The sequence below is a fragment of the Equus asinus genome, chromosome 2, assembly GCF_041296235.1.
Source record: "Equus asinus isolate D_3611 breed Donkey chromosome 2, EquAss-T2T_v2, whole genome shotgun sequence".
Lineage (NCBI taxonomy): Eukaryota > Metazoa > Chordata > Mammalia > Perissodactyla > Equidae > Equus > Equus asinus.
Window position 1 is genome coordinate 152,636,597 of NC_091791.1, and position 24,816 is coordinate 152,661,412.

Below are 24,816 nucleotides of genomic sequence, written 5' to 3' on the forward strand. Positions count from 1 at the left end.
TTTTCCTGGGAAAGGAGTAATGAGGGAAACATTCTCATTCATTTGTTCATTCAACGAAATTGGCTGAACCCTTACTGTGTTTAATTAAGCGCTATGTATTTGGACTAGCTTTCAAAACTCAGTTTAAAACAGAGTGCAAACGTGAAACGCGAGCAAGTGCCTCCCTCACTTTTACGTCCAGTTCCCCAACAACTCCCGCTCAGAAACCCCCAGCTCAGGCCGGGCCCGGGCTCCCTCCTTCCGCCCGAAGGCCGGCCACTCAGGGTCTGCGCTCCGTTCCCCAGCCCAGACCCAGCCCTCACAAGGCTTCCCGCCACGCCCGTAGGCCCCTCGGGCACTGCCCCCAGTCACTTGCCCAGGGGCACGCCCCCCCCCCAACGCCTCAGTCCCTGAAGGCCCCGCCCCCGGGCCCCTTAGACTCCTCCCCACGCACTGGCTCAGGCCCACCCATTCAGTGCTAGCTAGTTCCCGCGCTCTGAGCCGGACAGTACCTGGAGGCCATTCCGCTTGTTCCAGGTGAAGATGGACCCTGGGTACCCGCTCAGAGCCAAGAGCAGTTCGTGGATCATTCCCACGGCGGACCTCGAGTCCCTATATCCGCCACCTCCTCCTCCAGCGCCCCTCCAGGAGACCTCGGAGGCGAGTGCCCCTTCTCCACAGGCGCACGGGCTCCTAGGACTGGCAGTTCCTCCCGAATCTACCCGCCTAGACAATTGCTGTGGGACGAGCAGAGGGGAAGCGGGGAAGGGTCGGCGCGCCGGGCCCCGGAAGTGTGCCGCGCTCGGCTGGGCGCACTCGCTCGGTCCCGCCGGCGCTCCACAGGAGAGGAGACGCTGGGCCTGCCCTTGCGCATGCGCCCTCAGCGCCCGAGTCGCCCGCTCGGACTTCCGGTTTGGTAGCTGGACTGGCAGGCTGGAGAGCCCGGGCTGGGGTCGGACCCCAAGTGGGTGAGGCTGGCCCTGGGGCAGAGATGCGAGTGGGCTGAAGGCATCCCAAGAGGAAGACGCTCCCAAGGGTGAGCCGGAGGGTGCTCTCAGGACTCCCTAGCTCAGTCGGAGGCCTCTGGAGGGACTGCACGATGGCTCCGAGAGTGACCTGGCCGGAGGGAGCGAAGACAAAGAGGCCGGAACCCCGCACCCGCCGTTCCTTGAGCTGAGCTGCGCGCTCGCGAACCGCAGCACTCGGAGCTCTGGCCAGCACCCGAGCTCGTCCTCAGGAGACCCATTCCTACTGCCCCCTCGGACTTCCTCTCTCCAGCAACTAAGTGTGACTCCCCCCAAGCCCTCCTGGCCCTCGCTTCAGGAGCCAAACCAACTTCTCCCCGTGCGCGAGGTCTCCCGTCAGTAGTTCCCGAATATTTGCCGAGGGTTCCTTCTGCTGTGAGGGAAAGCAAAGCCCCGTGATCAGTACTTGATTTTGGTCTGGGGTGGGAATTGGTCGTTGTGGAGTGTGAGGGGACGGGGCGCCTAGGGGCCTCGGGAAGGACTGCAGAGGTGCTGGGGGAGATCAGCCGCGACCCGCTGGACAGAGGCTTTTTATTGTCTTCAGCCCGGTGGTGACTTGCCTGTAGATCCTCTCGAGCTCCAGGTCTCCCATATGGTTCACTGTACGGCGCTGGTCACGGGAGCTAAATGGGATCAGATTCGGGGGAGGTGGAAGAGGAGCAGGCAGTACTTTCTATGCTCTGCTGCTTCCCCGGGCCGCCCTGGAAGTCGCCCAGAAACGCAGTTTTTGAAAGGTCTCTCTCCTTCACGCTCAGTTTTGTCTTGTTGTCCTGAAGTTGCTGCCACCTCAGATGGCCACGTAGAGCATATGGGAAGTCAGGCCAGCTCTAGCAAGACTTTAGACATACGAGTATGTTCCTTCTGATAGTGCCATCTCTCTCTACCCTAGGAAGAAACTCTTCTTACAGAGAGAGACTCATCTGCAGGTGATTCTCCAAGAACTTGGGAAGATAGGTGCAAACGCTGCAACCCAGACCCTTAAGCGGAGGGAAGCTGCTTTCTCCTGCGAATGATGGCCAAACCCACTCTGAGAGGGAATGGCGCTAACTCTGAGACCTGCCGGCAGCGCTTCAGGAGATTTCATTACCAGGAGGTAGCTGGGCCCCGGGAGGCTTTCAGCCAGCTCTGGGAACTCTGCTGTCGGTGGCTAAGGCCGGAGGTGCGCACCAAGGAGCAGATTGTAGAATTGTTGGTGCTAGAGCAGTTCCTGACCGTCTTACCTGGGGAGATCCAGAGTTGGGTACAGGAGCAATGTCCAGAAAGTGGAGAGGAGGCAGTGGCTCTGGTGGAAGATTTAGGAAGAGAGCCTGGAAGACCTGGACGTTCGGTGAGAAGGGAGGGGGAATTCAGAAGTGTGTGACTGGGAAGGGGCAAGGATAAAGGGCCTTAAAAATTAAGGTGTAGACAGGTTTAAAGAGGGGCACAATCTCCCTTGGTGATGCTTCTGGTCCTGGAACAGGTAACTTTTCAGACAGAGCTTATCTTGAGATGCTTCCTGGGTGTACCTTTGCTACCCTGTCATAGAGTTCTACATACTTTCATAGTTTTTTACATAATAGGAAAGAAAGGTGAATTTTTTTAGCCTGTAGTTGGGTTTACTATTTTGACCTTTTCCTTCTGGAGTTCTAGCTGCTCTAAGCTAACAGTAATGGAATAAGAAAGACCCTTGTTCACTAATAACCACCCCCACCCCTCAACCCCAGCCATGTTCCAAAAGGATGATCTCTTTTGGGATATTAAATAATCTCCTCTGGGAATGCCCTTCATTATGACCTTGCAGTGACAATTAATGGGGGTTGTTTCTAGGTCACAGTCTCTGTGAAGGGGCAGAAAGTGCGCTTGGAGAAGATGACACCCCTGAAATCATCACGAGAATTATTAATTGTTCGGCAGGAGTCAGTGGAACCCCAGCCCAGGGGTGTACCCAAGAAAGAGAGGGCAAGAAGCCCAGACCTGGGACCACAGGAGCAGATGAATCCAAAGGAGAAGCTCAGACCTTTTCAAAGGAGCGGTGAGGAGTAGATTCGTATGGGAAGACAGGATGCCATGCTAAGTTGGGAAGTAGGGTTGGGAATAGGAGTGGGAAAGGGATTGCAGGAACGAGCGGAAATTGCAGAGTCTGCAGTTGTTGGGGGCCTCCTGAAGGCATGTAGTTTAGTCCTCTGCTGGAGTAAGAAGTCTATTTCCTCTTGATAAGTCTGCAAGAGGATGGCTCCCTAGTTTTTATCAGAACTGGGAACTTTTTTACTTCCTCTTGGTAATGATGATACTAGGTCAGTATTTTATAGATAAAAATTCTATACTTGAAGGCACATCTTCCTTTCAGTCATTTTCCTTCTCCAAATTAAACTCTATTTGGTTCTTTAAGCTTTTCCCCAGAAGCTCCATTCTTCAGACCTACTAAATTTTTGTTACTCTTCCTTGGAATCTTTCAGTTCTCCAAATATATTAATTGTGGAGAACTAAATTATGTATACTATTCCAGCGAGGGTCTGATAGGTAGAGGCAGAGTAAGAATTTTACTTTGGAACTTCACTACATTTTCTTTCAGTATAGCTCAACAAATTATTTAAGGACTATTTTTCACTTGGTAACTCCCAGGACTCTCATAGCCTTCCCCATTGTCTTTGTGCCTAGTGCTTACTCTTGTACTTGATTTTGCAGAACTTGTTTTTCTTCTTTCTACTCCGTTGAACTCCATTTTGTATGTTTTTTTCTTTGATCATTTCTTTAACTTGTTGAGGTTGTTTTGAATTCTGATCTTATCATCCAAGCCTTCTCAGCGAGTTTGGTTATGGTCTCTGTTGAGTGATCCAGATGCAATCTCTCAACCCCATACACAGACTTGCAGAATTAATCAGTTTCTCAACACCTACCACGTGCTTAACACTTTACAGGGTACTCTGCAATAAGAAAGGGTACCTGTTCTCAAAGAGCTTACAATATGATTGAGAACATAACAGCAAACATAAATAGGTGCCAAACTGAACTGTACCAAAACAATGCAAAACCATGATTTGTTACTCAACTGTGAGAGCACAATAGGGGTTTGGCAGAGTGGGAGATGAGGGAGGGCTGCAGGGAGGGCTTCACGGGGGCATTAGCAGATACAGCTTCTTGAAGGAGTAAGTGTGGATAAGAGAAAGGGAGTTAAAGGAAAGGCGCAGAGCAGTGCATAAATGTGTGCTGTGTTCTGGAGAGGAGAGTCTGATCTGAATGGACAGTGTGTGGTAGGCACTCCAGTTAAGGTTCAGTGGTATAGCTTGTGAGCTGAGGAAGCAAGAGCCTGGAGTTAGGTGGGACAGTGATCGAGGCAGGTATGAGGATAAGAAGTCTAGATTGGATGGTGGCAGTAGGAATATAGAAGGACATACTAAGGGAAAAAACCTTTGGAACTTGGTGACTAAGTGTGAAGGAAACAGATGAGTTCAAGACAGTCTCCCCTCTGCTCCCCTTTCCCCTGGAATCACTCTCCATTTAATTCTCTAGCCCCAAGTGGAGAACTATGGAGACAGGAGATGACTGTTCCCAGCAGTACCAGGATCTTCCAAGAAATGGTCAGGAGGGCTAGGGCTAGGGAGCAGTTTGGAAGAGAAGTATCTGCTCTGAACACACAACAGAACCTTTTCCTCTCGTCACCTTGCTCTGGAAAATAAAATATTTCTCATTTTTTGAAGTTTCATGTATTTTCCCCACTTTCTTCAACTCACTGAACTTTCTGAAAACATTTCCTTAGACACTTTCTTATAAGCCTCTTGGATAAAAAAGGCAGGTCTGAACTCAGAGATGTTTTTTATGATCCGTCCAAACTATGATATCCTTTGTTTGCTTCTCTGCAAGCAGGATTTCCATTTCCTAAATCCGGTGTGGTCTCCAGGTTGGAGCAAGGAGAGCCATGGATCCCAGATTTGGGTTCCAAGGAGAAGGAACTCCCAAGAGGCAGTCACACAGGAGACAGACGAACACATGCTGATCTGTTACCATCCAGAAGAGAGAGAAGCAGCTGGGTGGAGCAGGATCACTGGGGCTTTGAGGATGAGAAGGTGGCAGGTGTGCACTGGGGCTATGAAGAGACCAGAACTCTCCTAGCAATCCTCAGTCAGACTGAGTTTTATGAGGCTCTCCGAAACTGTCACCGAAACAGCCAAGTGTATGGGGCTGTGGCTGAGCGGCTCCGGAAGTATGGCTTCCTCCGGACCCTGGAACAGTGTCGGACCAAGTTCAAAGGTCTCCAGAAGAGCTATCGGAAAGTCAAGAGTGGCCACCCACCTGAAACCTGCCCCTTCTTTGAAGAGATGGAAGCCCTGATGAGCGCCCAGGTCATCACCCTGCCCAGTAATGGCCTGGAAGAGGCAGCCTCTCACTCTGGCCTGGTGGGCAGTGATGCTGAGACTGAGGAGCCAGGGCAAGGGGGCTGGCAGCATGAGGGAGCAGAAGAGGCCGTGGCTGAAGAGTCTGACAGTGATGAAATGGCCCAGGAGGCCACCCCCCAGGATCCCAACAACTCAACTGCACCTGTCCTTTTCCGAAGGCCAAGTGGTAAGAAGCTTCTCTTTTTGGGGTTTTGGGATTAGATTTGAGGAGTTATGAGACTTGATGTGAAGTCAGGAAGCTTAAAGTCACCTGCCAGTGTTGTCACTTTAGTAGAGAACAAAGAGGCACTTCTCAGTTCTATGTGTATTTCATTCTCTTTTGTGGGATAATCAGTGAAATAATAGTAAGTAGAAAGTAATTTTAGATATTTTAAAGAAATACTCTCAGAAAATTCAAGAGAGTCCTGAAAAGGATTATCATTCCTTGTATTTCTTTATTAAATTTTTTCCTGATTATAAAATCACTGAAGGCTGAGCAAAACTTGGCATTACATTATCTTTAAGAAGAACTAATATTTATTGAGCATCTTACATGAACTGGCGCTTCATCTTTTACTCTCCCAAATCTCAGTCAGTTTGTGTTCCCTTCTACTTGGAAAAGCATAGTGAAGAATTGCCCAAAGCTGGGGAAGCATTTATGTCTCCTCTCTGAGATTCACAACGCACATTGGCATTGTAACAGGACTGAGAAGTCCTGCAGCAAGAAACCTTGTCTTACACTCTGTGGTGGAGTAAGATTTGCCTGTGGAACTGTCTTTTAAGTGTCATTTATTACTGTTGATACAATTTGTACAACCATGTTGTTATGGAAAGAGCACTAAAGTATGAGTCAGGAGGCTCTGTTTCCAATCCTGACCACTAATCAGCTGGGTGACCTTGGACAGTTATCTGACCATTTCAAAGTTTGTTGTTTCAGCTGTAAAACGGGGCATGGCAGCAGGACTACATCTCTGAAGTTGCAGCTGCACTGTGAACAGTGATCTTCTTCCATTTTTTACTATATGTGTGATGTTACTTAGTTCTGTTCTAGTCGTCTTCTATTTTTTCTTTTTTTTTCTTCATTCTTTTTCCTTTTTTGTCATTGGAATAAATATAGGTAAATCACAAACATGGCACATGTGCTAGCTGCTATTATTTTCATAATCTTTGTTCATTTTTTTCCACTGCTTTTCCTCTGTCTTCAATTCCCCTTCTCCTTTACTTGCAGTGAGTGGAGGCTAATGGAAGCAATGTAATCTCCAGCTGGCTCTCAAGTGGGAGGAAGACTCTTTGAATCTCCCTTCCCTCTACCTTGGGTACCTTCAGGGAGCAGTCTGTAATCCTGATGAAGTACTGCCCAAGTCGGGGGGCCTGCAGCACTAGCACATGTCCAGGCTAGGACATGCTGTCTACTCTGCTTCCTTTCTCTTTCTGGCTTCTGCCAGTCCTTCACTCCTAAGGATAAGGTGCATGACTTTCAGGTCCTTATCTTGTCCTCTTCAGAGGTTTTTGCTGTGGTTGGGCTTGCTTTTTTGAAACATGGCAAGTGAAGAAGGGCCATCATAGGGATAAGGCAGCAGTGTGATTCTGAAAGAGACTGTTCCTTGGGGTTTTGAGTCATTCTTTGGGCAACTTAGTTCATAAGGAAGTAGGGCTGTTGGAAAAAGAATGATCAGGAAGTTAGCGATGACTCCGTGCTAACATGATTGATTGTGGATCTTCTTCCCCTGACCAGTTATTTTCTAGTTAGGGTCAGAATTCCAGAAAAACTACAAAAGAATGGGGAAATGCACTCTATACACTTGCCTCAGTGTTTCAGTGATCAGATGGAAAGGCCTCTTTTTTATATGGCTAAACAGAATGCAGGAATAAAGGTCTCTGAGAAATTGCTATAGGATATAGAGAAGCAAAATTGTCTAATAAGTCTGTATAGATCTTGGGAACATGAAGTATTTGTAGTGTTTCATCTAGGAGCCCAAGCTTAGGTGATTTTTCAGGATGCAGATGATAGGATTGAGGAGTTGAGGCTTTAAAGCCCTGGATTAAGTGGTGCTAAAACTTCTCTTCTGGTGGCAGGTGTACACTGGGGCTATGAAGAGACAAAGACTTACCTTGCAATTCTTAGTGAGACTCAGTTTTACGAAGCCCTCCAGAACTGTCACCGCAACAGCCAGCTGTACGGAGCAGTGGCTGAGCGGTTATGGGAACATGGCTTCCTTAGGACGGCGGAGCAGTGTCGGACCAAGTTTAAAAGCCTACAAACCAGCTATCGAAAAGTCAAGAATGGCCAAGCACCAGAGACCTGTCCCTTCTTTGAAGAGATGGATGCTTTAGTGAGTGCCCGGGTTGCTGCCCCGCAAAGTGATGGCCAGGAAGAGGAGACAGCCTCTTGTCCTCTCCAGGAGACCAGTGAGGCCGAAGCTGAGAAGCAAGCTGAAGAGGCAGAAGAGGCCACGGAAGAAGATTCTGAGGATGATGAAGAGGATACTGAGTTACCCCCAGGGGCTGTCATGACCCGTGCTCCAGTCTTATTCCAGAGCCCCAGTGGTAAGATCCTTTTACTTCTTAAGGTCTAAATAGCAAAGGGCAGGCAGTGGGATTTAGGAGAAAAATCATCAGATTGAAGACCAGGAGAACTGGCCTCTATATCCAGCTCTCACGGATTCCTGTGACCACCTCATGATTCCTGTTTATTAAGGAAGCTCAGTGAGGGGATGTAAATTAGCCACTTGACTCGCCTCCTCACACTACAGCATCAATCTGAGATGGTTGCAGACTTTGTAAATTTGCCATCAGCTACATGTGAGTTTACCTAGCAGAAAATCTGAAAGGTAACATTTCCTAACTAGCATGTGATGTACCCATAGTACAATGAAGTTGATTTTAAAAAGTTCATTCTCATTTTTGTTTTTCTTCTAGTTTCAGCTAGTAACCAGCTGTATGTCTGCTTTATTCACATATATGAAAACCTGATAACCTCTTTCTTCAGACACACTTATGCAAAAGTCTGAGATTTCTGAGGAAACTAACCCTTTGAATCTTAGCTACTGTATAAGAAAAAAATACTTCACTATGGCTTCCCTCCTTGTGGGAAGAATAATTCTAATTTTGGAGTCATACATGTATATGTATGTGAGTTTGGATTCCGTTGTTTATTAGCTGAGTGACTTAGAACAAGTTACTTAACCCTCTAAAGTTGCTTCTGTATCCCAATAACGTTGATGTAATGAGGTACTGTGGTGACGCACCTAGCACAGTGCTTGGGCTCATAGTAAGTATTCAGTAAATAACAGTTTTCTTTCTAAAGTTCTTTTGATTAGCATTCTTCAAAGGTGTTCCATGGAGCATCAGTTCCATGGGGGTCTTAACATGTTCCACTAAAAAAATAGCTTCTAGGTTTAGGAAATGCTAAATACCCCTCTTAGAGGCTCATAATACATATTCACATATTTAAGGTTCTGAGATTTCTTGTAATCTAATGAACCTCTGTTTCATGGGGCATCTCATAAGACTGGGTTTCTGGGTACAAATACTGCTTCACAGGGTACATATACAGGCTGACACTCAGCATTATTTTGCTCTCAGATTTAGTCCAGGGAATTTGGGATCCAGAATTTATCTGAAAATTCTGCAAATTCAAACTGAATTTGCAAACTGAAAATCTGCACGTATCTGCAAATTTTCATAGCCTAGGCCCGGGGGAGCCTGGTATTTGGTTCTTAGAAGGATATTAAAAGCTTAGCTTGGGCATTAGAGTAGTGCTTTTGGAACAGTTAGTGATTATTTTTCTATGGGCAAAGAGAATGTTTGAGAGAGACACTTCCCTAGCAAAGTGTATCTCTCAGAAGGCCTTTTGTTCTTTGAAAGACACTGAGTATTCTTTTTTTAAATTCCCAACATATATTTGAATTTGAGGGGAAGGGGACTCATGTAGCTCTTTTCGGATATAGAAGTTTCCCAGAGTTTTCCGGGGCATTCCCTTCTAATCTCCTTAGTTACCAGCAAAGAATATAAACTAGAATACCATGGTAGGCCTGAGATGAGGCAAAAATACAGCATTAGAAAGTGTCTTTCCCATTTAAACAGGAACTATAAACTATGGTGATAGTTTTATCTTAAATCTGGTAGGTTTTTCTTGTTATACTGAGTGGATTTTCTGAAGATCCTATTTATCTAGGAAGAGTTAAAAGAATATATTTAATCAGCTCCTATGTGGATTAGAACCCTGTGATAGGTGACCAAGTAGAGAAGTAAAACATTGGAATTTTAGTAGATGGTAGTGATTTGGGATCTAGAGCTCCCTAATTTTTATCTTTAATCATCTAATGTGATACTTGCTTTACTTTGGCACATAATAATTGAGGAAATGGATAACTTTTAAAATTCTATTCTTACATCAGGTTTTGAGGCTGGATTTGAGAATGAAGCAAATCTAAAACGGGATATTTCTGAGGAAGTGCAACTACATAGGACATTACTTGCAAGGTCTGAAAGGAAAATTCCCCGGCATCTTAATCAGGGTAAAGTCAGTGAGAGTGAATGCAGATCAGGAAGACAGTGGGAAAAGACTCCAGGGGAGAGAAGAGGAAAACTGACACTTCCAGAGAGGAGTTTAGGTCAAGTTCTTAGTCATCAGAGACCTTACTTGGGAGAGAGACCCCATAAATATCTCAGATATGGCAAAAGCTTCGGTCCAAACTCCCACCTCATAGATCAGATATCTCATCAGGTGGAAAGTCCATATAAATGCGCTGACTGTGGGAAAAGCTTCAGTCGGAGTGCACGCCTCATTAGACACCGCAGAATCCACACTGGAGAGAAACCTTATAAGTGTCTTGACTGTGGGAAAAGTTTCCGTGACAGTTCAAATTTCATCACCCACAGAAGAATCCACACAGGAGAGAAACCATATCAATGTGGCGAGTGTGGAAAACGCTTCAATCAGAGCTCAAGCCTTATAATTCACCAGAGAACCCACACTGGAGAAAAGCCCTATCAATGTGAAGAGTGTGGAAAAAGCTTCAATAACAGTTCTCATTTTAGTGCACATCGGAGGATACACACAGGAGAGAGACCCCATGTGTGTCCTGACTGTGGAAAGAGTTTCAGTAAGAGTTCTGACTTACGTGCACATCACAGAACCCACACAGGAGAGAAACCCTATGGGTGTCATGATTGTGGCAAGTGCTTCAGTAAAAGCTCTGCTCTTAATAAGCACCGAGAAATCCACACACGTGAAAAACTTCTGTCACAGTCAGCACCTAAGTAAGCCTCTGAGGATCTATAAAGAGCCTCCATAAATGTTCTAAAATTGTTTGAAAAAGTCTTCCAGTAGTGAGATCCATCTCCTGTTCTGTGCCCAACCAGCTTAGGAAATAGTCCAGGATTTGTCCCACTGTTTTGTCCTCTTTCTCCTGGATCTAGAGTCAAATTCCCAAGGCAGCTGTCAAGAATGACAGGAAGGTTTCAGTCCCTCTCCTTACCTGCATCTGAATTGAAAGATAACACCTTTCCCTCTCAGAGCTTATGTTGTTCCCTTATTAGAGAGGACATGGTAGTAGATCCTATGAGTTTGATATGCACCTGTCTTTACTCATCCTGTTAAGCTGCATTTCAACTGGAAAAACCCATCATAGCAGCATTTCAGGAAGAATTTGTGAGACCTCTCACTAAGTGGGTCTAACTCTTTATACAATAATGGAAATGCAATTTCCATTTCCAAAAAAATATTTCAAAAAAGTCTTCCTGCTCACTTAAGCCTGTGACCAGAATGACCTATTTGTCACACACACTCTTCATTTACCTTAAAGAAGGAGTTTCATGAACATCTTGGTTCTGACCTATGAATCATCTTGTCAAGAACTAGGTGTTCTATATGGGGAAATGATGTAAACCTCATATAAATATTGCAGCATGAACCCTGGATTTCTTAGTTTCTTCCAAGCCCTAGAAGATTTGAAATACAGTAATACTACATTTATAGCACCTAGTTTGATTTTTTCTGTTCCATCTCACCTGAATCCATCTGTCCCTTGAGGCCTAGAAGCCCAAAGAGCAAGCCCGCTGGGTGTGGTGACAGGGAAAGCAGTTAAAGCTGCCAACAGGGAATCTGTCCATATTCCATACACTCCAAACAACTAGTCTAGTGTTATGCACCCCGTGGGTGCTCAATACTAACCTGCAATGAGCATAAGCCACTGCCACATTCCCATGGACTGGGAAAACACGACTTTGTGCCAACAACTCTTTACCCTAATGGCAAGGCCAGATTATCTTTGGTCAGTGGAGTTGCCAATACTCGCACACACAAGCGTACACATATTCAACGGTAGACATCTGTTTTTGAAAGGAGCTCTTCACACACAAGTGTAATTCTGATCTTTACAATCAGATAGTATTGAATTAATTGCCCATACATTCACAGAAGTATGATGAGCCTTGTACAGCACAAGTTAAACAGACCCTGTCCTTGTCCTTACAATCTACAACAGATGACACTGACATGAACAAAATAATAAGTGCACATGTATAGTTGCAACAGTTTTAGAGAAGTCTAGAGAGTTAGGTAGTAACACTAGGCATAAATGTTAAGGTCTGCATTAGAATTTACTTTAAGAAAAATCTGGGAGGTATTTTCTTCTTATTCAGGAAGGCTTCATGAAGCACGATGTGTTCAAAGGAGGGAAGGTTACTGGGTAAATTATGGTGGAATGAACTTTCCAAAACTAATTGCAAGACTGAGTGCCGAGAGGGTGAGAAATGGGAAAACTGGGGAGCAAGGTGTTTTGTGCAGATGGAGTAGATGGCAAAGAACAAACTGTAAGAAAGGTTAGACAAAGCTTGGAGCAACACAAAGTTTGAGAAACGGTATGATTTGGGCTGTGCAGGAGGCAGAGAGAATCACCTTAGCGGAAACATGGAGTGCCAGCGGCAGATCAGGAGGTGGTGCTCCCATCACCTACAGTAAATCAGGTACTGTGCTGTACTGATTGATAACGGAATGGCTGGCACTGGGAAAGAAGAATGAGCAGTTTTAGGGGACTAGCTCTTACAGAAGACAAAAGTCAGAAACAGTAATATCTTGAGAATGTACTTTGATGGGCAGGACAGAGGAAAAGGAACATGAGCAGATGGCCAAGGCTTGGGATAAACAGCTGTTTCATAGTCACACTTAATTTAGAGTTTTGTGGCTAGAATGAGATCTGGGAGAGGTGTGGGGAAATAGAATATGCTATAATTCATAGCTTACTGTGTTAGATGAGAGATTAATTAGGGTTCTAGTGTTGAGGGATCCTAGTACAAAGAATCTCCTAACATTTATTAGGATTTAAGCGGAGATGTTATCTCAATTATGTTGCCTAAGCAGACAGGAAGATACAAGAACACCAGTCTAAAGCAAAGCTGCAGGATCTGAGATGGTTTAGGAAGTGTGCTAGAATGTTTTTTAAAAATGAGAGATTACTGTCTTTAGTATATCTATGTGGAAAAAACACTGGTTGAGGTATCAACAAATATGAATTCTGGTTCCAGATGTCTTGTGTGTAAGTCAACTTGCCTCCATTTCCCTTTCTGTAAAGCAGAATAATGTTTACACCTTAATTTGCCTCTCAGGGATACCATGTTAATAAAAATTATGTCTACAAAGTATCCAGTGTTGCTTCAGGTGTTTTTTAAAAATATATATGCAAATTATGATTAAGCTGTTACTGGTAGGAAAAGATAAATCTTTACCTATTTTTTTTGACTCCCTGTGTGGGGTTATTACAAGTATGCTTGTCTGAAGCTTTATGTTCTAGGCTGAGCAACAAATTAGAATGTGGTAAAAGAGAAATTAGAATGAAAATCCTTCTTGGTATCTGTATCCATATCCATTAGGACCCATCATAAATGCATGGAGAATGAGTCTTATTTTAAAAGGCCCAGGACCAGCCCTCCAACCTCCAGATGAGGAGACTCTGCAAAAGGAACAAGACATAGGCAAACTCTTACCAGGGAAAACCCTGTTCATCTCAAACTAGCTCACAAACCATTATCTGCTACCCAATCTGCCATTCCTGAAGATGGAGGAGGCAAAATATAATACATAGTCATCAATCATTCTAAGAAAGAGAAACCAAGCCCACTGTTGAGGGAGCAAGAGGATCTATGCACCCCTACCCATTTAATACCCACAAGACCTGTGTAGGGACAGACTGGGTGGCATGTGCAGCAAAGGAAGCAAGACTGTATTAGCAGGAGCTGGACGGTTGCATCTGTTCTCATTACTTGTTTCCCTAATGCTATTTCTTTTTCTTTATTTTACCTATGCTACCATTCTTCCTTTTATTGCTTGTTCTCTATGGCCAATGCCATAGAACTTAATAACATTTCTATTTATTCTCTGTGTTGCTGCCATTTCTCTTTTACTGTAATCTATGTGTAGAGGCTGAGCTTGTCAACTCCGTAGAGAACTATTTTTATGGTGACCAGGTAGGAAAGGGAAAATGAGATATGAGCATAAGGATAGGTCAATTCTCTGTCCATTATTCAATTCAAAATTTAAAATGAAAACTTTACTCTTAGACACTCAAATAGCTATCCAGTGGGATCCATATCTCAAAGTTTTGACATTATTCTCTGACATCATGATGCTTAAAGTAACAGATGTTATATGGAGATATTTTAGTTGCGAGCTTAAATTCCTCCTACACCCATCATGAGGCTCTTTCAGAAACAAAACTTGGGAATGATTGGAAGCCAGATTAAAGGCTGGAAATATAAATAGAAGCCTGAAGTACCCTAGAGCTCAAGAGGTGTCTGGCTGGCACAGCTCTGTTATGGTCAAAGTAAGAGAAGGGAAGGGTAAGGTGGGAACACTTACAAACGCAAACAAACAAAAAAACCCATATTGATTCCAGGGGGATTAATCATGAGAACGGCAAAGCCAGATCTCAGCAACTAGCTTTATCTGTCACTAGGGTCACCCAAAGTAGGTTAACCCTGACTACTGGGTATTCAAAAAGATCCATGGTATGCAGTGTAGCCTGGAGTCAACAGTTTTGGGAAATACTGAAGTGAAGGGAGTCTGATTAAAGTAAACACAACAGAGCTGTTGTCACAAGCTAGAAGGCAATCTGTTTTCCCCTCTCTCCTCACCTTATTTAGACTTGTAATTCCAAAACTTTTGCTGATGAGAAACTACCTTGATTTTCCTGAAATTTTATGATCACTAATGGAGAAGGACTGATAAGTCAAAATCACTGGTGGAACGGGAAGTTTAGTTAGCAGCAACATTCAAATTCCTTCCAGTAAGCAGCATGAAGGTAAGCTATGTAAGACCTCAGAGCCTGCTGGTCAGTTTAAGACACATTTACTGAGCACCTGCCACGAGTAAGGAGCTGGTGACGGAGCCCATGGTACTTGGCTGCTGTGCCTCAAAGGAGCAGTGGACAGTTAATTAAGTGGGATATGGCAGGAAGGTCTTGGTTGCAACACATACTCAAAAGTAGTTCACCTCATTACAGCTTAATAATGTAACACTTTGTGCTTCAGATGGTTCCACTTCCTCCTCAGTTCAGACCTGGTGCTGTCAGAAGCAAAGATGTAGTCGATGGATTCATAAGACAGATCCCACATCTGGGACTGGGTCAAATTAAATGTTTCAGCCGCCAGCTGGTACTCTTGAGAAAGGTGTGTTGCAAAAACACCCTTATCATCAGTCTGTCGATATAAGCAAGAAAGTTTCAAAATGAACAAGGAAATGATTTTTTAAAAAACAACTTTTGTTTGGAGTCTATTTTCCTATTTACCATGCTTGTTTTAAGAGTCTTAACAGAGGCCTATAAATGCACCCATGCGTATCTAGAACTAAACAGGCTTGTTTATCCTTTTTAAAAACAAAACAAAACAACAGACCACAGCAGTGGCTGACAATCATGGGTGCATATTAAAATCACCTAGGGAGCTTTTACAACATCTGTGCCCAAGATTCACCCCAGATGAAAGAAAGCAGAATCTCAAGGAATGGGTGTGGGCATCAGTATTTTTTTATATTCTCCCGGGTACCAGCTAGGACCTTTGCTGGTAAAGCCAAACCAGAGTTGCCTTGACCCTTTGCAGCCTCTCATGCCCAGTCCCCTCTCACTCCCCTACTTGAGCATTACCCTCAGGCATGCAAGGCAGTCAGCTAGGTAGTGAATGTCTGACCTTACACAACTCAGAGACTAAAAAAGAGCAAAATACTTCACAGAAAACACTTACACAGATCACAGAAGGATGGGAAATGCTGTACCAGAATCCAAAATGATGCTGGTCATAAGATGGAACTGTCTGACTTTTGATGTTTGAGGTTAAACAGAGTTCTAGATGAAAGGGGGGAAAAGCCTCTTATTAAAAGCAGATTAGTAGACTCATTCGGTGTTCACCAAGTTGACACAGGAGAAATCTTTTCAAACTATGCTAATTTTCCTTAGTTTATTATTTTATAAAATTGACCTTATGTGTGAAAAGTTGTAGTTCAATTAGTGTAGTTGTGTGGGAAATATGTGCTGCAACTTATGGCAGCAAGTGTACCAGGCAGGGAATTAATATCCTCTTCACAGCCATGTGCTTCCCCCTTTTTTACCAAAATGGAAAGGACAGAGCAATGGTATAGCCAGCCACCATGAAGAAGGCAGAGAATTGTGATGGGGGAGCAGAAGCCATTTCTGAAGGGTTGCTGCACTTCTTCCTGGTCTTACAGTGGAGTCTGAAGTAGGTAAGAAAACGGTAGAATTGCTTGAGAGTTACAGCATTATAAACAGACAAGAGCAGAGCTGGACTTTTTCCACGGCTTCAGAGAAAACCTCTAAATTCCTTTATCAGACAACTATCCACTCTCTGCCTGCTGCAAGTAAATCCGTCTTAAGAATGACTTCTATTATTAACAGCTCCTCCCCTGAAATACTGTACTGGGCTCCCTAGCCAGAGTAAAATACTTCACTGACTTGATTGATGCTCATTTGGGTAAGGCAGCCTCAACACAGGGCCACTCAGTCCAAGGGATGGCAAACCCAACCTGCCCCCTCACTCTACTGGGAGCAGAGGTGGGCCACCACACCCAGTAAGATCACTATGTAAGGGTTTCCATCTTCTCTACTTCTGTGGATGTTTAAAAATTTCCTTAGTAAAAAGAAAAAATATCTCACTCATTACGAATTGCTGAAAACTCTATAAATAGTTTAAAAAAAGCCACATACCCACACAAGTATTTTTGCAAATTGATAAATTTATAAATTCAGTGAATTGATCATTCATTAAAATGGTTTTCAGTCAACTGCTTCTTTCCCTCTTCAGAAAGGCCTTCCTCGACCATCCAATCATAAGCAGTTTTCTCATCACTATTATATCAGCGTGTTTAATTTTCTTCAAAGAACCTAACACTGATAATTTCTTATGTATTTGTTTGCTCTCTCTTACATATGCTAGATATAAGTTCCTTGAGAAAGAAACCTTGTCTGTTTTTACTGCTCTATTCCCAGAAATTTGAACAGTGACTGGAACAGAGTGGTTACTTCATATTTATAGTTAAATATAAACAGCTCCAGGTGTACACATGTAGACAAACAAGTGCATAAAGGGCAAAAATATAAAAATATACTTGGAATTTTCCCTAATTCTTAATTTTTAAATAAATGTTACACATTTTCATAACACGTTAATTTGGTTAAAGTCATTTCCAAACACTAAATGACCCTTGTTCCTTTAATATAATACTTACTGAGTCCCAGGAACTGGGGAATGTAGCAGTGAACCACACAGACAAGGCCATGCTCTCAAGGAGCTTATATTCTAATGGGAGCTACAACTTTCTGTTACTTAAATGAGGCTCAGAAAGCACCCACACCACGCGTCTTTTAATTTCTAAATGATATTTATATATTTAGAACAGATCTTCTCTACATATGGGTTGCAACCTGGGGGAGGAAGGGATAGAAGGCTGTCTGGAGGACCTGGAGCCCTAAACCTTACCCAGTGGTATCTGGTGTTGCCTCACAAAGTTCACCAGATCCAGGGATCCTTCTTCAGAGGAGCTGAGAAATGTCCCATGCCCAATTCTGTCAGGAAGCAGATCCAGGAGTACTTGTGTTTCTTGTTTTTGGTTTGGAATCTCAAAAAAAGGAGAGAGAGGGCATCAATAACCTCTTTCAGTGGTTCTTACAAGTACTTTTTCTGTAGCCAGGTACTTTGTCCCTCTGAGAAGGTAATGCAGACATTCTGGGAAGCTAACCTACCTATACCTTCCCAGCTCTCTTTTTCGCCTGTTATCTTTCCATTTATTTCCCAAAATTTTTTTCTTTTTTTTAAATTGAGGTAACATTAGTTTAAAACAGTATATAAATTTCAGGTATACATCATATTTTGATTTCTGTGTAGACTACATCATGTTCATGACCCAAAGACTAATTACCATCTATCACCATTCACATGTGCCCTGTCACCCCTTTCGTCCCCCTCCCTCTCCCTTTCCCCTCTGGTATCCACCAATCTAATCTTGTTGTTGTTATCTTCTATTTAGGAGTGTCCCAATATTTTTCTTGATTCATTTCAATGACAGTAATAATTATTAGAGTCAATAATAGTAATAACATACACTTATTAAGGACTTATTTTGTGCCTTTTCACATAAATTCTCCTTTAAACCTCACAAGAATCTTACCAAGTATTAAGATGAAGAAATTAAAGCTCAAAAAATGTAAGTAATTTTCAAAAACAAAATCCCACAACTCTACATGTACATGTGTGTTCTGTGTTGTGTATACGTGTTCACACATATTAGAAAAAGGTCTGGAAAATATAAACACAAAACTGTTAACAGGATCATCTTGGGAGCAGGACTAGAATGGGAAGAGCTTGTGTTTTTTTTTTCCTTCTACATTATACTTTTCTACACTTGGATTTTCTTCAGATACATATAAGTTTCATAGTTAAAAATATAAAGCATTTTTTAAAAAGTTGTCCAAGTTCATAGAGCTAATAAATGGTAAAGAGTAAAACCTGGCTCCATCTGACTCCAGGGCCCAGACTCTCCCCACACACAGCGTGCTCATGTTTTATTTTAAAAGCAAGGCCAGCTACATACATACCACAACCTCTGCAAATATCTGGCTGTGCTCTTCATCTCCTAGATAGCCTAAAAGGTAAATGACTACAACATGTTGAAATGAAATGGTTTTTTCTTTTTTTTGAAGAAGAAGATCAGGCCTGAACTAACATCTGCTGCCGATCCTCCTCTTTTTGCTGAGGAAGACTGGCCCTGAGCTAACATCCATGCCCATCTTCCTCCACTTTTTACATGTGGGATGCCTACCACAGCATGGCTTGCCAAGCGGTGCCATGTCTGCACCTGGGATCTGAACCGGTGAACCCTGGGCCACCGAAGCAGAACGTGTGAACTTAACCGCTGAGCCACCGGGCCAGCCCCTGACGTGGGTTTTTTTACTTTTTTTTTCTTGGTGAAGAAGATTGGCCCTGAGCTAACATCTGTGCCCATCTTCCTCTATTTTATATGTGGGACACTGCCACAGCATGGCTTGATGAGCATTGTGTAGGTCATGCCCAGGATCTGAACCTGTGAACCCCAGGCTGCCAAAGTAGAGTGCACAAACATAACCACTATGCCACCAGGCCAGCCCCTGAAATGAAATGTTTTACATACAATGGATCAAACAAGAAAGCAACAGAAACTAAGGTAAAGAGCCGGTTCTGATGCTGCGCAAAAGACTGGAGATAACTGGTCACAGTAACACATGCTGGCTCTTCCATCATATTGACCAATAGCTTCAATCAGGCATCAGTTAGGTCAGCTAGAAGGTGTCCTATGAGTGAAAGATCTTTTCCTTTTCCTCCCAAAGCCCCAGTACACAGTTCTATATTGTAGTTGTAAGTCATTCTAGTTTTTTTATGTGGGATGACACCAAGCATGGCTTGATGAGCAGTGTGTAGGTCCGCACCCAGGATACGAACTGGTGAACCCCGGGCCACCAAAGCAGAGCGCACAAACTTAACCACTTGGCCACAGGGGCAGCCCTGAAAGATCTTTTTGATCAGAGTGTGGAAACATGGATCCTAGATTTTAAGTTCTGCCACTAGATGACTGACTCTCTGCTTATAGACATGAAAAACACCAGTATTGACAAGAAGCTCCAATTTTTTCCTTAATCTTTAAATCATGATGCTGCTCAACCTTTATACATTACCCCATCTAATACTCACAATAACCCTGTGAGGTAAGTAGATTAAGTATTATTTCCTACATTCAAGAAACAATAAATCCAAACTCATCAAGTTGTATACATTAATTATATACAGCTTTTTGCATGTCAAAAAAGTAAGAAAAGAAACAATTAAATAGATAGAAGTACTGAGGTAGAAAGTAAATGCACCTGTAAAATGGGGAGAAGTGCAGTAGAGTCCTTGTCTGCCTCACAGGGCCATGCTTAAGAAAGTGACTGTTCTCCAGCCACTATCTGTCCATTATCTGTCACTGTGCTCATGCTGCCAAGGACCTGGGGCCTGTGAGGGGCACCTGACCTCCTGCTGAGCCTTATCAAATGATGATGAGCTCCTTCCTTTCCTGCCAGTGCAGGTGATACTTTCAGCTCCCTTCCCTTACCAAGACAGGTGAGATGAACTGGTGCTTCTCTCAGTGTCAGCATGCTAATGACAAGATGATGATGGAAATTCACGCACTTTCTCTAGCAAGATGTCATTAAGCTGTTTTAATGACACAGCTGTACTGGAAGTCAACAGCCACCTCCAGGAACCATAAAAACAGTAACATGAGAGACTAAAGCAAGTCACGCCTTTATCGTTGTAATTTACAACTTAAAATATTTCTTCTTTCCCCCTCTAAAAAGGGTTATCCAAGCCAGGTTTATTTTTAGCCATTTACAAATGATTATTACTTACCATTAATTTTTTCCATTGTAATCTACCCTCTCCAGCCTAATTTTACAATATTATTTACCTCGGAAAGATGCAATGCCAACTTCAGACCTGCTTTTTTAGCTTCTAAAAGAGGTTCTAAGAAGTCTTTTGCTTGTCCTGCCTTGAAGATAAAAGTTAAAATGAGGATGCATGAGAATTCTGGCAAACTGAAGAACTGGGTACCCTGTCTTAATAAACAAAGGAATAAAATAATGGCAGACTGACTCATTTACACATTTTGTTTATAAAGCACCTACAATGTGCTAGACACATTAGGGAATACAAAGCTGGCAAAGACACAGTCCCTGTCCTCAAGTCAAGTATGAGTGAACATGAGGTCAATCAGCTAACCTAGATATTGCAGCCACCAAATTTTATTTCCGGAAGGGTATCTAGATATCTAGTGCTAAAGAGGAGAACTCACCTGATTCAGGAACCTGCATGATTAATAAAGAAAGCTACTATCAAATGGAGGGATGAAACAAAAGCAGAACAGTCCAGGTTTAAAGCCATGAGAACCAGTTTCATGGGACTGTCTAAGTCAATGGTTTTTAACCAGTTCTGCCCCCCAGGGGACATTTGGCACTGTCTAGAGATATTTCTGATTGTCACAACTAGGAGCATGCTACTGGTATCTAGTGGGCAGAGGCCAAGGATGCTGCTAAACATCCATCAATACAAAGGACATCCTCCCACAACAAAGAATTATTTGGCCCGAAATGTCAATAGTGCCAGTTGAGACACCCTCCTTCAATCGGACATTCAAGAAACTCTAGGCCAGCCTTCTCAACTGGGATATGAGATAATTATGAGATAATTAAGCCCTAGCCTTAATTAAGCATTAAACATGCATTGTATATAATGGATTAACTTCTCTCCTATATATGCAGAATGGTACTAGCTATGCAGCATCTTTAGAAAAATGAAGAAAATTATGCAAATGTTGAGCAAATCTTTTTTTCTTCTTATTTAGGGAGCTTAATTATTTCACAGAACCCTGGTTGAGGACAGTTACTGTAGGTATTCTGGTCATCCAGGACAGAACAGGGCTTTGTCTATCCACACAGAGAGTCTGCTAGACCTCTGCAGAATGGAGGATGCTCCAAGCTAATCCTTATCCCACATAAAATGTTTTTAACTTTTAGAAATAAAATGTATTCAGGAAAAATAACTTACGGTAGGGTCTCCACTGAGGTCAAGGCCAAGAACTGTATCATCAGTAGAAAGGAAGAATTCTTGAGCAAGTTTAACAGTCTCCTTGGCTACTGAAGGGCCACCTCTTCTGTCAATTGCTATCAAATACCTTTAATATAAGGAAAACACAGTTGAAAACAAATATTGTGCAGATGAAAAAGACAACTCTGAGTATGGCCAGAGAGGCATGACAGGCGGCATATAATATACCTTACTAGCAAAATTATAGCCTGACTGACATGACATCTTTTTTTGCCAGAGGGAATGAGACATGAATTCCTAAATACCACCAAATATCTAGTTAGTGTTCAAATTTCCGATTGTTTCACATTTTTTTGTTCATGTATTTGTTTTTTACAGTTTGTTTGATTCAGAATCCAACTAAGGTCCATATATTGTGTTGGTCAATGCTTCTCAAGTCTATTTTAACCTGAAGCCACTCCCTTCACCCCCACCCAAAGAAAAGAGACTACCTGTCTCTTTTCTTGAATTTATTTGTTGAAGAAACCAGGTCCTATAAAGTTCCCCATGGTCAGGATTTTGCTGATTGAATCCCTGTGTCACTAACATGTCCTCCTCTCTCTTCTGTTTCCTATAAATTGGATCTAGTCTAGAGGCTTAATCGATCAGATTCAATTTTTTTGGCAAGAGAATTTGATAGGTGATGGTGTGTTTTTTCATTAGGAGGCTTAGATCCATTATTTCATTAAGGGTTACAAAATTGGTAATATTCTAACATGTATCCAACAGCTGATACAAATTCATTCTTCATATATTAGCTGAAATTCTACAAGGAACCTAATATCCAGAGGACTACTGTTAATATTGTGTAATTTCACCCTGCATTTATTAGTTTATCTATTTAATCACAAAATAAAGAAATTCCTCCAGCTTTTATTTACTTACAAAATTTGGATCAATTATTTATAAAATGAAATGTCTTGTTTTTTTCACTTAGTTTCTCTTGTCATTAAATAATGTTAGAAAACAATATAAATCATATGAACATAACATAATATAGTTGTCCTCTGATTGCTGGACACTTTAGGATGTTTTCCACTTTTTGTTATAAATAACACTACAGTGAAGAATCTTACATGTAAATCAATCTATTTCCTTAGGACACATTTCTAGAAGAGAATTACTGGGTCAGACAGGAAAACTATTTTTATAGATTTTAATACATATTGCTCTCTAGAGAGGTTTTATTAATTATACATGCTCACCAGCAGTGTGTAAGTTCACGAACACTGGTTATTACTCTTTTTTGGGGGGGGGGAGCTATCGAAATGGCATTGTAATAATTCCTTTTAAAATTATCTGATTAGTGAATTTAAATAGTTTTCTATACATTTATTGCCCATTTGTATGTCTTCTGAATTCTCTCCTTGTCTTTCGCCTGGTTTTGTATTGGGGTATTACTCTAGTAAAGTTTAATTCTGAGAGATTTTATAGCCAGAAACTACACAGCTAGCTTTCTTCCTTCTTCCTGCAAGGAATACTGAGCCTGACTATGTGCCAGCTCTGTTCTAAGTACTGGAGGAGTAGTGGTGAATCAAAAGACAAGGTGCCTGACTGCACTGAATTTACACTCTAGTGGGTGAGTTGTATACACAAATAAAACAAAATAATTTCTGATCTTGTTAAGAGTGCCATTTATTAATGGGGTGACTAGAGCATTTGTTGGGGGGCACTTTAGATAAGGTGGTCAAGGAAGTGATAGCCAAATTGAGACCTGAATAACGAGAAGCCTGCCATGCAAGGATATGGTGGAAGAGTGTTCTAGGCAAAGTAACAGGAATTACAAAGGTGCTGAGGTGGGATAGTCTTGGCCTGTGTGAGGAACAGAGAGCAGGCCAGTGCATAAGTGATGAGTGGTCCAGTGAGGATGTTCAAGTAAGAGAGGCAGCCAGACCACGTGGGACTTTGTGGGCCACAGTAAGAAGTTTAGATTTCAGCTGAAGAGCAATGGGAAGCCATGCCTCACTGGAGCGACAGGACTCAGAATTTTATTGCCCCATGAATAAATTCAGGACTGCACTCTCAACTTTAAAACAGGGTTTTTGACTCTGTTTGTTCTATCGTAAGATAAAAATGAGGGGCTGGCCCCGTGGCCAAGTGGTTAAGTTCGTGCTCTCCGCTTCGGCGGTGGAGGGTTTCACTGGTTCAGATCCTGGGCACGGACATGGCACCACTCGTCAGACCACGTTGAGGTGGCATCCCACATGCCACAACTAGAAGGACCCACAACTAAAAATACACAACTATGTGCTGGGGGGATTTAGAGAGAAAAAGCAGGAAAAAAAAAAAAGATTGGCAACAGTTGTTAGCTCAGGTGCCAATCTTTAAATAAATAAATAAATAAATAAATAAAAAAGATAAAAATCATTATTGGTTGATTTATAAAAATCTATTACACTCCTGATCAAAACAGTAAAATTTTCACATTCTAGTTTTTCAAATGGTGACCACTAAGGTACAATGCTTCTTACCTGACGTCAATGTCTAAGTCTTCTTGTTTGCACTGTTTTATACCCTCAAGTATAGATTCCACATAAGTTTTTTCAGTCATTCCTGGAAAGGATACAAAGAAAACACATATAAAGAGATCATCAACTATTTCATCCTTCAATATCAGCATCCCTCTAATTATAATGATATAATTACATTTTCACTTTATGTTGTCACAAGGGTATGGTTAAAGATGAGTTAAAACATGGCTCTTACAGGTATATTTTACTAAATGTTAATTGTAATAAAATTGAAAAAAAAAGACATACAAAATACAAGCCCTTTTAAAGGCCTTGTAAAATTATTCTTAGATTCAACAGACATAAAACTACTCCCACAAATTGCTATTAAACTTTTAAATATTTGTTCTAACAAAACAATAACAACAACAAACCCCTTTCTAAGGCCTAGCCTTAAAAACAAAACATTTTTCTCTATTAGCAGAATGTCTTCCTGCCAGTCCAGAAAAACAGCCTTCTCCCAGGTTCCTTTCTCCTCAGTCCTGCTCAGGCTCAGCGCTTCTCATCCAAGGTACTTGAGACGTTCTTCCAAGTGCGAGTGCTCAAGCCCTCCTCTTCCGGGGGCTATGAAAGAGCACGCTCCAGAATAACCTCCTCTAAAATACTCTTGTACCCCAACTCTAAAATGCTTACTTTTGGTGGAAAAATCTCTAGTAAAACATATAAAATTATAAAGAAGAAAAATAAAAATAACCTGTAATCATACTACTCAGAGATAACCACTGTTTTTGTTTTTCTAAGCATACATATATCTATTTTTCAATAGATGAGATGCTATTAGGGATATAT

General features: G+C 42.4%; 3 protein-coding genes across 16 annotated transcripts in view; 1 reads left to right on the forward strand and 2 right to left on the reverse strand.

Moving 5' to 3' along the window:
- Positions 1 to 906, reverse strand: part of TUBGCP4 (tubulin gamma complex component 4) — a 75,763-nt gene extending 74,857 nt beyond the window's left edge. The window contains exon 1 of one of the 3 annotated variants that reach the window (XM_044765053.2): positions 492 to 826. In XM_044765053.2, coding sequence (XP_044620988.2) covers positions 492 to 569 — 78 coding nt within the window. In that variant the 5' untranslated portion in view covers positions 570 to 826. Of the gene's footprint in view, positions 1 to 491 lie in introns of all 3 variants that reach the window. The other 2 variants (XM_070502731.1, XM_044765054.2) reach the window with 2 other exon arrangements.
- On the forward strand, positions 878 to 13,003 carry ZSCAN29 (zinc finger and SCAN domain containing 29). 9 transcript variants are annotated; one of them, XM_014847117.3, is made up of 6 exons: positions 878 to 1,015; positions 1,894 to 2,331; positions 2,811 to 3,015; positions 4,848 to 5,543; positions 7,433 to 7,903; positions 9,757 to 13,003. In XM_014847117.3, the coding sequence occupies exons 2-6, from the start codon at positions 2,014 to 2,016 to the stop codon at positions 10,623 to 10,625; spliced, it is 2,559 nt and encodes an 852-aa protein (XP_014702603.1). In that variant the 5' UTR covers positions 878 to 1,015; positions 1,894 to 2,013; the 3' UTR covers positions 10,626 to 13,003. The 9 variants fall into 9 exon arrangements, with proteins under 9 accessions (XP_014702603.1, XP_070358793.1, XP_070358798.1 ...); XM_070502692.1 differs by having other exon boundaries at positions 2,898 to 3,015; XM_070502697.1 differs by having other exon boundaries at positions 886 to 1,339; positions 2,898 to 3,015.
- The window catches only part of MAPDA (N6-Methyl-AMP deaminase), a 36,429-nt gene continuing 17,406 nt past the window's right edge, over positions 5,794 to 24,816 (reverse strand). Inside the window, exons 6-12 of one of the 4 annotated variants that reach the window (XM_014847125.3) lie at positions 23,989 to 24,070; positions 21,479 to 21,605; positions 20,343 to 20,423; positions 17,345 to 17,483; positions 15,596 to 15,696; positions 14,850 to 15,055; positions 5,794 to 7,010 (exon numbers count right to left, since the gene is read on the reverse strand). In XM_014847125.3, the coding sequence (XP_014702611.1) occupies positions 14,861 to 15,055; positions 15,596 to 15,696; positions 17,345 to 17,483; positions 20,343 to 20,423; positions 21,479 to 21,605; positions 23,989 to 24,070 (725 nt within the window). In that variant the 3' untranslated portion in view covers positions 5,794 to 7,010; positions 14,850 to 14,860. Of the gene's footprint in view, positions 7,011 to 12,990; positions 13,312 to 14,689; positions 15,056 to 15,595; positions 15,697 to 17,344; positions 17,484 to 20,342; positions 20,424 to 21,478; positions 21,606 to 23,988; positions 24,071 to 24,816 lie in introns of those variants that run through there. The other 3 variants (XM_014847126.3, XM_014847127.3, XM_014847124.3) reach the window with 3 other exon arrangements.